Source organism: Phoenix dactylifera, chromosome 6 (assembly GCF_009389715.1).
Source record: "Phoenix dactylifera cultivar Barhee BC4 chromosome 6, palm_55x_up_171113_PBpolish2nd_filt_p, whole genome shotgun sequence".
NCBI classification, from domain to species: Eukaryota; Viridiplantae; Streptophyta; class Magnoliopsida; order Arecales; family Arecaceae; genus Phoenix; species Phoenix dactylifera.
Genome location: NC_052397.1, coordinates 13,212,811 through 13,225,907, shown reverse-complemented (window position 1 = coordinate 13,225,907; position 13,097 = coordinate 13,212,811). Strand labels below are relative to the sequence as shown.

The 13,097-nt window shown below is 40.7% G+C and overlaps 1 protein-coding gene across 1 annotated transcript; it reads right to left on the bottom strand.

The window, feature by feature from the left end:
- Window positions 1–8,956: 8,956 nt before the first annotated feature.
- LOC120111078 (zinc finger protein 1-like) lies at window positions 8,957–10,037 on the bottom strand. The gene has a single exon (XM_039127465.1). It carries the CDS (start codon window positions 9,892–9,894, stop codon window positions 9,133–9,135), a length of 762 nt encoding a protein of 253 aa, XP_038983393.1. The 5' UTR covers window positions 9,895–10,037; the 3' UTR covers window positions 8,957–9,132.
- Window positions 10,038–13,097: the final 3,060 nt, after the last annotated feature.

Sequence of the window (13,097 nt, the reverse complement as noted above, 5' to 3'; positions counted from 1 at the left end):
GAAAAAGGAGATGCATCAAAGTATCATCGTTCAAACTTACCTGATGCTCATCGGATGATGGGTAAGTTGGGATCAAACTTTGAGCCTCAGGAAGGAAAATGTTGATGGACTCTTGCTGCATCATCATTGCAACCACCAAGATCAAGAACACTTGCAGCAATTCCCCCCCTCCCCCCCCCCCAAAGAGGAGTCAAATGGAGATAGAAAACATGGTATGACTCCATACTTGCTACAACCACTAGCTTTTTGGTCTCGTTTCAAATCCAGGAAGAAGGGCTATCCAATTTATAGCTCAAAATGATTCTTGATACATGGCATCTACAATGGCAAAATCTAGTGCCATATCTTTCGATTCAATTCTTAGCATAGTCACCCTTTCCAACTGGATACATGCAAGCTATAAAATTCCAAAATGGTATCTCGATCCCCATTCAATACCTACCATTATCGCATCTATAATGGAAAAATCTGGAGCCATATCTTTTCCATTCAATTCTTATTGTGACATCATTTGTTGAAAATATACTAGGCATCTACAATGGGAAAATCCAATGCCATATCTCTCTAATTTAATTCTTATCATAATCACCTTTTCTAAATCCATGGATGGCATTTATGATAGATAAAAATCTAATTCCATGTCTTTCCCATTCATTACTAACCATGCTCTCTTTTTATAAATAGATACATGAATCTAATATGGGAAGATCTAGTACCATAATTCATGATATTTGGTTTTTGGCTAATCTAATGTAGTAGATCATGACCAATAATACTGGTTTTCATATTGGAAGGCTCTTCGTTAAGTTTGATTAGGAAGCATTTGGAGCAAAATACTCATAGAAGCATTCCACCTTAACTGTACAAGCGCACATTAAAATATGCCCAAATGTCCATTAGTTGTGATTGCATGCATGAACTTGTGATTGCATTTTAGCCTAACTACATCATGCATCCTCTACTACCTAAATCCTTTGTATATTCCTCATGAAGTGTATCAAATCAATCCACATTCAAATTCTATTTTATGAAGGAAACCTTGCATGATTTATGGGCATTTTGCTTTTCTCAGTCAATTGTAAAATTTAGTTAGTATAACAATGAAAATGTTGGTGGAGTTTACCAAATACTAAAATGCTAGTGATCTTGAATTTTTTCATTAAAAATTTGTGGGAGCAAATCTAAATAAATCTAACAAATCTCCATCCCAAAATTCATAATTTGTTATGACAAAAATGTGGACCCAATGCTACTACTCCATGGGGTATTTGCTTTTCTGCAAGCTTTTTTTTAAATGGGATAATTATAAAACACGATTTGTGTAAAATGTGTTTCATGAAAAATAGTGGAGCACTTTTTTTCATAAAACACATGGGATACAAACCATGTTTTATGACCAATTTTGAAAAAATAGGTCTTATAGGAAACAAACAGCCTCTAAATAGAATAATTAAAATGGATATATTGATTTATGTGGTAAAAAGGACCGGAAAAGTTTTATTAGATGAAGTACTAAGATGAAGAGAACCTTAGTAGAAATCCCTCAATTATGTCACTTGGAATCCCCACAATAATAACATGAGTCTAATGCCCTAAAATAGTTAATTTATCCGTATATAGATACTTTCGAAAGATTAGATTAGGGGCTCCAACCTCGAACCTCCTGGATGGGCTCGAACCATTTATCTATGACGATATTTAAGCATACCGCACGCAGGGGCCACCACAATGGGTTTTAGTTCGAAGTTAATGGCGCAAGGAGAAGTCCTCTACCAATACGTCCTCCTCCGGATAACATAGCTCAACGAATAAAATTCTTTATAGAGAACACAAATGCTAAAATTTCTATATATAAGGTAGATCCTTGATTAGGGATGCAATCGAGCCAATTCAAATCAAATAGCTAGATTCGATTCAAAATACTCGGGCTTGAAATTTGACTCAAAATTAATTGAGCCTTAATATTCAAGCTCGAGCTCAATTCGATCAAAAAAATAAAAATAAAAAAAATAATACTCGAGATCGACTCGACTTGACTCGAATATCAACTAAGCTATACTCAAGTCATAATTAAAAAAATATGATTAAAAATATAACATAATATGATATTTTTTAATATTAAACTAATAATATATTATAAATAAAATATGATATAATATATATATACATATATATATATATTTATATATTTAAGCTTGCAAGTCTCGAGCTGAGTACTTTACTTCTCGAGCTCGACTCAAAAAACTATTCGAGTTAGTCAAGCTCGAAAACAATTGAGTCAAGTAGAGATTGGACCCGAGTCAAACTCAAGCAGCTCACGAGCTGCTCGATTCATTTGCATCGCTACCCTTAATCTAGGTAGGTAGCCTTTAACCTCGAGCAAAACTACCATGCAGCTCTAGTAATAGGAAAGGCAGCTCCAAACATACATTTTATAATAGTAAATTTTTATACATAAAAATTAGGCTTTTTATTATTTTTACTTAAATATATTAAAAAAAATGCAAGTAGCTGCCTATTTTGGGATATTTTTTTGTTTTATTGACAGATTTTATTATTTTTACTTAGATATATTAAAAAAAAACATTGCAAGTAGTTGCCTATTTTGGGATATTTTTATTGTTTTGTTGACAGAAATGTTCTACTGGCAGTATATTTTTAGATGGTAGTACAAGAATTAGAGTCCAACTTTTGTTCATTCTTTCCCAAGCTAGTCTTTCTTTAGTTATATACAAACTCACTCATGCACCATGACATATCAATGCAAATAATGAATCAGAAAAATTAGTTTCTTCTCCAACATGTTCCTCTTTATACTTCATAATTTTTTCCCATCTCTTATGCGTGAGTCCTGTATACACTGACCAGCGTACAGTGCTGCGATAGTGTTGATCATGGGATATCACCGTACGTAACAGAGCTTCTGTCAGCCTCTCCTCCGTTATCAGATTGCTAAAGCATGCCAGATGCTGGGAACGAAAGCTACGATGATCTTCCAAACAATAGGTGTTTCCAAGTGGGGTTCAAGTCATGTCTTCTTTGTAAGAAGAAGAAGGGTGGCTCGTCCTTGGGGCCTGGTCTTAGGCCTCACTCTACATTATGCCCCTCTTTTCCCTCATCTTGTTCCTTCTCCCTTTGTTTCCTAGCACTCCATGTTGTCCTAAGAATCTCTAGATAATTTTGCTCTACTGTCAAAGATCTCAAATTTCGCACAGCCAAGGCCCTCAATATAAAATATGATCCTTCTCTTAAACTAGATACAGCACCAAATTAGTTTATCTTAACTAAGGATTAGTTAAAGAAGTATTTATCTTAACATAAAGCCCAAATGTCTCATCTTTGATATCTAAAACCTAAACTTCCATGCATGGAAAAAAGCGTAACCTCTCAAGAAAACAAGCACATGCAAATTTTATTTGGAAAATGATAGAACTCTTAATAATAAACCTAGGATCTCATGTAAAAAGACCAGCCGGAAGATATAATTTGGATTTAGCTAGCAGGAGAATTGTGTGTGAGCCGAAGGACTTCGGTGGCCTTAGTCTCGGGCCTTGGAGAGTGGACTTGGGCTCTCACTATAGAATGGTTGAAGAGGATATTTACCCCAACGCAAGTAAAAAAGACTAGCTAGAAAGTGTAATTTGGATTTAGCTAGCAGGAGAATTGTGTGTGAGCCGAAGGACTTCAGTGGCCTCAGTCCCGGGCCTTGGGGCTTGAAGAGTAGACTTGGGCTCTCACTATAGAATGGTTGGGGAGGATATTTACCCCAACGCTAGTAAAATGGCAGTGGCTGGTGCATATGATTACAGCCACATCAGGCCACTTGATTTTATGGTGCTATCTCCTCTCTTAGAATCCCTGTTTTGGAAGGTGGTTTGAAAGGTGGCTGTGGCTTTCAGATGTGAGCTCAACCGGCAGGCGAACAGAGATTTTGGCTAGATGCACAGTGTAGTTTCTGCAATTGTTTCAGGTTGCCTAGAAACCAGAAATCTTAATACAGACCAAATAGAATATGTACCGTAGGGCAGTAGATGGGAGTGGAAGTTTACACTGACTATATCAAATGAAGGAACAACAAAGCTTCTTCAGCTTGTGTCCAGACTGCCGGCTTAGTGGTTCGGGACATATAAATCTTTCTACCAGTTCCTCAATCACGGAGGAGTTTGTGTGTCCTGTGGCCAAGCACTTATGGAAGAGAGTGATGCCAATGAGGGTGTAAATAGTTATATGGTTGATAATTAATTGGAATAAGCTTCAAATAGTGGATTATCTTTGGAATAGAAGATGGGGCATGGGTATAGCCTTAAACATTATATAGACGGTGGGATGAGATGGTTGAGCATTTGTTCCTCCATTGAAGTCCTATTAAGGCCTTATGGAAAAGAGTCCAACACAATTTCAGAGCTAGAGAGACCTCAGGATCCGTGCAAGTCCTACCGACAAAGTGGCAAGAGAAAAGTGGGTTTGAGGCCGGCATACTATGATGGGCGGGTAGCCGCTGCTCCACAACATTTAGAAACTTGCGAGAGGATGTGGCTCCTTCCAGGCCGCCCATGTTTACCGAGAGGCAAACAGTGTAACTGACTGGATGGCTTTCTTTGCAGCACATCATTTTGGAGAATTCTTTGAGGAGAACCAAGCGGATGTTTTTTATTCTCTTCACCGGTTGTTTTTTTTGATCTTGTTGACTGTGCTCATGCATTGTAAAAGAGAAAAAAAAAGTGCCTCCTATGACAGGGCTTGCTGTTCCTCAAGCAAACCATGTGGCGGTCATAAGTTTGGCATGCCCATACTTGCCACTAATTCAGCCTAACAAGCTAGTTGGAAGAGTACGAAAACTAGAAAAGGACACAAAAGAGAGTTTGAGTAAATAGAAAATTCTCTACAAGGCTTTTTTGCTTGTTTATTTGGCCAAATGAGGCCTCCCTTTTAATGGGTATTGTTATATATAATCAATGGCTATGAATACGTATGAATGTCATAAACCTAATGGTTAGGATCCTTCTGCATCATTTTCTAAAAGTTTCCGACTTTTGTAGGAAATGCTTAGAAACATACATAGAAAATATGCAGCCTCCCTTCACAGAGTCTACCATGCATGTTCTAGTCAAATCCATGAGGTTCCAGAGAATTGTATAAGCCTTCAGAAATCTAGCTTTTTAAGGTCCCTTTTGGTACATGTGTTCAAGAGAAGGAAATATATCCTAAATGTTATATGAAATGCACAGTCCATGACATTCTCCCTCACCTAGGCCCATGACATCCTCATCGCATCTTCATTAAGCACTTGGATTAGCTCATGGAACTGTCACAAGGCTTATGTAGGATCCCAACTTGCTTTGCTATTATGTTCCCCCCTCTATTTCATTAGGTACTCACGACTTGGAGGTATACTATAGCCCCTCCATGTAGTAGGAAGTCATGATGCTAAGAGGATCACTCTTTTACTCACCTCAGCTAGGGTTTTTCAGGACAGACAGCAAAATTAAGCAAGAAGAAAAAATAATTTACTTTGAGAATGTAAGAATCAATAATCTTGCATACATAGACTAATTTAAAGTTGACAAACCATAATCTTAAAAATATTATAAGGTGTCATTTGTTTGTGGAATAAGTAGGAGACATCCCTCAAAATAGGGGATATCCTCCGCAAATTCTAACCAAACATTAAATGATTCGGACTATCTCCCACACAGTATAAATCTATTCCAACAAAACAGTGCAAGATGGATGGGCCAACATGCTCGATTTCTACAGAATTTTCAGCTCAATCTTTACAAATAGTCAAACGGACTTCAATTTTTCCAACGAGACCCGCATCTTGGTCTAGGTTTTTTTCTATCGGCTTCGATGAAACTGGCATCAGCATGGTCTATTCGAATTGAGGACCATGAAAGCTTGCCAGATAAAGAACACGTTCTTTCCAAACCGCGTTAGGCCGAAACCGAAGTGTCTTCCAGCTAACTGGTGTCGCGGAAGAAGAAGTCCATGCGGGAACAGAGAAAACTATTCTCCTTTCTCTAAGCCAAGAAGGGCTTCATTCAAAAGTACTACCTGACTCCTTGACTTCCTAAATAGAGGGCATTCATGAAAGAACCATTCCACTTGTTTTTTTTCTAGCCAACCTCATGGCCCAAAGTTAAGAGAAGCCATCAGGATAACATCCCAAGTGTTTTCAACCCTAGTCAGGCCAGAAGGAGACCATGAATGGCCCTATTGAGGTAGAAGTGGTGGACCCATGGGTAGAGAAGGTGCAACTAAGTTTCTTCTTGTGACTCCCAATTGCACACTAAATTAGCCACCAAAATGGTAGCACAGATGGAACGGACCTTTGGTTTCCACCGGGGTGGTTCAGGTACGAAACGTGCGGGCGTCGATTAATTGTGGGGACCGGATGTCCCACGCCCGGACGCTGCCGGTGGGAGCATTTCTGATCCGCTGGTACCGAGGTGGCGCTGAGGTGACGTACTCACACATGAGTGTTGATCCTAGTGGGGGAGCCCATGGGTCGGAGAGGGTATGCGAAAATTTACGGCCTGCATCGAACAAAAAAATTGCACACTAAATTGGACTAGATCAGGTGATGGAACCTTAATTGGTACTTGGTATTCATATTAACGAATCATCTCAATTTTATATCTATCCAGTCAGTGTTCACGCGTAAGGAGCCATGTCATCTATCTCTTAGTTAAGTAAAACGGGCTGCTGTGCCACTAGTAAATTGCAAATTTAACTGCCCTAAGTATTTTGGACATCTGATGCTTGATGTAGGAGTCGTCGAGTCGCAAAACTGGATCAGGACCTACCAGCTTCTACAAATTTGAGTCTAGGTCAGCCTTTTGATGCCTCGACAAAATTCGGGTCAAATAATGGATCAAATTTGGGTTGGGCATCTTGCATGAGCTACCACCTTGATATGATAAAATTGAGAATGGTTCGTAGGCAACCAAAATTTGGTTGACTCGGTGAACAATTTGCCAACTTCAGTTGCTCGACCATGTTTAAAATGAATATATTATGGTAACTTGCTGTTGGCTGATATAAAATAATTTAGCTTTATATTTATAATATTTTGAACTTGAGCTAGGTTTGCATTTCTTGATAAAGTCTAAGCCATATTCGGATTGAGTTTTATTTTTTTTTTCTATGAAGCAAATTTTATTCGACCGGACCCAGCCTCCTAGTTTGACCACCCTAATCCAATATATTCTCTCTTTTTTGTCTGTGTTATGCATATATTTAATTTCACAAAAAGTTGAATCCTTCGTGACATAATTGGATATTGAATTCTTCTCTATAGTAACTTATTTTACGTGAGCACTAGCTTATAATCTAAAAAGGAGACCCCTTGACGTCATGTTACTTGATCTTATTTTTATTTTTTTTAAATTTTGAGAGAAATAGTATGCGGCTTGGCCAGTGGTCAGTGCCATCTCAAACAACAGCCGACCTTCCATGCCACGAGTAATTGGCATGGGACCTAAAATGCCAACATCCTCTGTGGTGCAGCCAGCAAACCACAAAGTACCATGTTCGAATGCCTGCCATTAGAAGATGAACAACCATCACATCCAAAAAAATAAAAAAGTAATGAGTCTCGAAGCACTCTAGATAGCTCCCTTTCACCAATTCAGAGAACTCTTCCAGAATGATTTGATACAAATGGAGCCACTCAATCCGCAGCTCTATTAATTTTTTATATATATACTTAGCCTAAAAGGTACGGTTGCACAGCATTTTGCAATTCTACTTGCATTCCATGAAGGACCCATGCTCCTGTGACAATCGACTTGCAGCTAAAAGTGGTTCCCAGCAAACCCACTTCCCACGCCGCACGGCATGTCCATGAAGCAATGCATAGCGGATCCACTGGCCAGCAAGAGTAAATTATTTTTAGTTGCCGACTTACCTGCCCCCCAAGCTACCCTGATATGTGTGCATGGACCCACCTCAAACCAGCGTCATCCGAAGGCCAAAAAAGAAGCCTCTGTGGAGCCTAGTTGGAGTCACGAACGTCAGTGAAGATGAGGTGCTAAAAAAATAAGTGGAGAACTTGGTCACTCTCTCTTTCTGAGAGATCCATTCTACCTTAGCCTGAGGAAAGCTAAACAAGCAGCCTCCGTGGAAAGGAGGGTAGAACTTAATTAGTTTCTCTCTCTCTCTCTCTCTCTCTCTCTCTCTCTCTCTGTGTACATAAAGTTACCTCATGCAAGAAATGTTGCACCTTTCTGCAATTAAATACTAATCATCTGTTTTCGAAAATAAAGTTAGAAATATTAATATCTAGTTGAGGAACACCGAGTTCCCATCATATCCAGCCGACTCAGCAAAACTGTACGTGAGTTAAAAATAATATCTAGTTGGAAGCTTTTATTAGATAATTGATCATACCTCCTTATTTTAAATGCAGCAAAAGTGACCTCAGACGCTTGCGAGACGGCACTTCCACCTTGCGGAGCTTCCAAAGTTCCCATCCCAATCCGTCCCTGCCGCCTCTTTCTTGTGTCTCGCCAGTACTCGTTGGCTGAAAGAAAAATATTTTTTTTAAAACTAATATCACCTTGAGGAAAAAATAATTCTAATACATAAAGAGTTTTTACAGCTTTTTCTTTGTTTTTTATATGGTTGAATTTACAACTTTTCTTGAAAGCACTATTTTTTTTTTTTATTATTGGATCTATAAAAAGTTCTACCAACTATATAATGTTCTTATATAACACGCAAGAGAAAGAAACAAGTCTAGTTTCTAGATAATGTCCTCTCAAAAAAATCTCATAGCATACTTTTATTTCTCTTTTGATAAGAAAAATAAACTCGAGCATGAAAGCAAAGAAACTCCCACCTTCCCTTCTTATCCCCTCACCAAACCCCACCTCATCGTAATCCATACACTCCAAAACTTATATTAATCTATAACACAAGCTAACAACATGAAGGACCAAGTCAGAATCCATGCTTTAAAAAAGCAATAATAATAACTTTATAATTATCTCTAAGAAACAACATAAGAAAAAGTTATAAAAACTTGTGAACACCTAGCTACAAAGAATAATTGCAAATTCCCTGTACACCAACAAATAATCGTGATATAATTCCAAACCTAAAAATACAAAAAAAGAAATAGATAATGAACTAAACAAAGGCGGTCGCAGGCTCTTCCGCGACCGCTGACTTTCTCTGAGTCGAAATCTTGAACGGCCGCTTCTTCAGCGACAGAGGACTCTGCACCTCCTCCTCGTCGGCCGCCGCCAAACGCCAACTCGCGGCAGCTTCGGACCCGAACTCCGGCAGTGGCGGCAGGTTCAGATCGAACCCCCTCAGCCCCGAGCTCGCCGCCTCCAGCGTCGTTATCCCGCTCCCTCCGGTGGCTCCAGCGCCGGCGCCGCCGTCGTAGTGGCGTCTCTTGTGGCCCCCCAGCGCCTGCCCCGTCGGGAACGTCCTGTGGCACACCGAGCACTCGTGCGCCCTCCCCCCGCCGCCCGACGAGGAGGCGGAGCCGGTAGAGTCCACCTCCTCCGCCCCCCCGCCGGGGGTGTGGGGCGCCTTCCGGTGGCTGGCCTTGTGCCCACCAAGGGCCTGGTAGGAACCGAAGGCCTTACCGCAGACGGAGCACTTGTACTCCTGCCTTGTCTCCGGCGGCGCCGGTGGCGTGGGGGACGGGAGGCGGCCGTGACCGGCTCCGCCACCGCCACGGGCAAGCATCATGAGGCAGAGCGCGAGGTACTCCTCTTCAGTCGGGTGGTGATCAAAGAAGCGGTGACGCTTCGTCCGCTTCCGCTTTGCCCACCCCTCCACCCTCTGCGGCGGCGGCGGCGGCGGCGACGCCTCTCTCGATTCAGCAACACGAGACTTCAACACCAAAGCCGGCACCGGCGCCGGAGTTTCCAGAGCCATCAGAGCTCCAAACAGCAACAAGATGAGAAGAGTAGAAGAAGAGTCGAAGAAGAGAAGGGGTTCAGTTGGAGAGAGAACTAAAGAGTAGAGAGCAAGGAAAGGGTGTTGGATGGCATAAATAGGTGGTGGCGAGTGCCGTCAAACTTGGGGGGGGGGGGGGGGGGGTGCTGGAGCAGGTTAAGCGGCGCAGGAACACGTTAAGTAGCAGGAGTACTGCAGCGAGAGTCGACTTGTTCTTCATTCAAAACAATACAAAACCGTCTCTCACGATGGAGAGAGTCTTCTCGTACTGTAAACAATAACGTACGAATACAAGACTAATATGGGGTTAAATTTAAAGAAAGGAGGCATCTTATTGGATAGAATGTGGACATAATACTGTAGAGAAGGGACACCGTACCGTAATCCTGGCCTTTTCGTGGCTTTTGCCTTCCTACTGTGCCACGTGGCATGTATATCTGTAAATTAGAACTGACCTCTACGCGAAGGATAAGGAAGTTTGGGTGTGAAACAGTGCGAGAGGTTGACACGTGTTTCTCGTTTCCCCTTTGCGCATTCAATACATATGTTCGTCAAGCCACGTAACGTGTGACCGTCTATGTTTGGTGCGGACCACGTGGTGTTGAATTGGTCTAATTCTCTTCGGTCGTCTCCTCGGCTGCGCTTGGTCTCAGAGCTCGGTTTGGGCCAGCGGAAACTCGCTGCAGCCATTTGATTAACCAAAAATAGGATTGAAGTCCATTCCTTGATAAGCTATTTCGGAGGAAAAAAGCCCGATGGCCTATTTGGATAATCGAACTGAAAATCTTATAAAATTTATGGATTGAACCAGTACAATCAGAACTAGCATTGGAATGGACCACATATGACCATTTATATTTGGTGCTGAGGTCTTTATTTTAGCCTTATAGAATTCGGGCCGACCCACTCCAAAGCTACTTCTGGGTATTTATACATATAGGTCTAGTTCAGTCGGTTATCTTATGATTTTGCTGGTTATATTGATCCAATCTATGAATCACATAGGATTTTCGGCCCATCATCCAAATAGGCCTGAAGTGGGTGGTTCAACCACAACCGATTTTTCCCACTCGATCTCATAATGTCCTGGCCAAGAATTGGCTTTGACTCCTTGAGAGAGGAGGGGACATTGATTTAGCTCTGATACAACCTATCGTGGTCTTAGTAGTCCAAAAAGCCTAAGCTATTGGTGGAGGACCAGCCCAAGCTTATAAATCGATACAACATCCTCTTATGAGACGACGTGGGACTATAACCTCTTGCTTAGCCCGCAAAATATACATGCCCTAGTTCAATGCATATTCGCATTAAGTATGCATTGTGAGGACCCGTGCGGGCGTATGTTTAGTCCCACATCGGTTATTCGCTGGGTAGATCTTGGGTATTTATACAGGATCAAGGAACCCAAATAGTAACTTTCGGCTAGCCATTTTGGGTGAGGTCTTGGGTTGTTACAAATGGTATCAGAGCGGACCGGGCCTATAATCTATGTGGACTAGGGGACACTGCAGCACAGATCTATTGGGGCTGCCCACGGGCCAATTGTGGTGTTTGTGATTAGATTTGAATAGATATGAACCCTTAGTCTGACAAGGACGTCAGGGCTTGAACGGAGGGAGTATGTGAGGACCACGTGCAGGCGTGTGTTTAGTCCCACATCAGTTATTCGCTGGGTAGATCTTGGGTATTTATACAGGATCAACGAATCCAAATAGTAACTTCCGGCTAGCCATTTTGGATGAGGTCTTGGGTTGTTACATGCATCATGTCTGAAACATAAGGGACGTGCAAATGATGGTGATTATGAGAGACTCATCGTATCTAAGCTATAAGTAATTGGAAGGTCACTTCTATCCTGCATCCGAGTTGAAACAGTTTTATAACCTGCAAAAAGTTTGAACACCGCGTGCCGGCAACCCAGCACTGTGTTAGCTGAAGCTACCAATATCTCCATCTCCTATAGCATAGTTTTGAACTAACAATGAGTTTGTTACTTCTTCCGCTCAACGAGGGACCATCTAGTTGAATAATTACAAGTTTACAATCAAAACAATGCATTATGTGAGATATAAGAATTAAGGATAAGTAGAATTTATGAATCATACATTGAACTGTCGTTAACCAAAAAAAAAAACTAAATGTCTTGCCTAATTACTCATGCACCAAGCATAATGCAACTGCCAAGCGGATCCACCACTTGTATTTGCCTTATTTAATCACCTATCATCAATCAATGAGCAGTGGGATGATATTGAACTAGTCAACTAGAGCCTCTCATTTCATAACACAGATTGGAGAGGGTAGAGACTCTTAAAAGAAGAGTGCAGCTTCTGGGCAGTCGGCTCAAGTGTTTGATAGGATGATATGGGACTTACAAATGGAAGTTTGAGGAGATTTTATGCTATAACAGAAGAAATAGCAAGTGGAGGTTCTACAAAATCCAATTAGATTATGTGAGCTATTGAGAGGCTTTTTCTTTTTTCCCGTCTAAACCCAACCTCCTACGCTATAAACACTTGAACACCCGACCGCAGCTTCTAGTGAGAACTTCTTGGCCACCCGCGAGTGAGAGACGAGTGGTAGCTTTAATTTGATCAGATGATCATTCGCTATACTTAAATAACATACTTGTGTTAATATAGGTACAGTAAATGGAGTTATCTAAAGCAGGTTGTGATGGTTCGATGATCAATTTTTTTTCCCTATGATAAAATTTGAAAAAAATAATAAAGACATTTTTTTCAGATAGTTCAAAAATTTTACTATTTCAAACAATTATATATATATATATATATATATATACTGCATATTTTCTTTTTTTCCGATTAACTTAATTCACTTGATTTTTTAATACACTTCATGTATAAATGGTTGATGGCGTGGTTAGACGGGTACCTTGACTCGTTATCGGGTGACATCAAGTTTTTTTATTTTTATTTATTACGAAGGATGACTCATACCAGTAATACATCATGTTCTTAACTAATAAACTATAATAGTAGGCGAGGGTCTGGGTTAATTTCAACTCTTGCTGAGAAAAACACAAATCAGACCTGGTGCCGCTGTTAACTAATTGGCTAAGAGTTGAGCCTTGCAGGGTAGAGGGATAACTGGTACAAGCTTGTCAACGGTCAAAAATCATAGCAAGATAAACTACTCGGCTTTTGCTTTTTCCCCTGCTT

Bases quoted from the DNA above. Each gene is read 5' to 3' on its own strand.
- LOC120111078 (XM_039127465.1), bottom strand. From the start codon at position 9,894: ATGGCTCTGGAAACTCCGGCGCCGGTGCCGGCTTTGGTGTTGAAGTCT.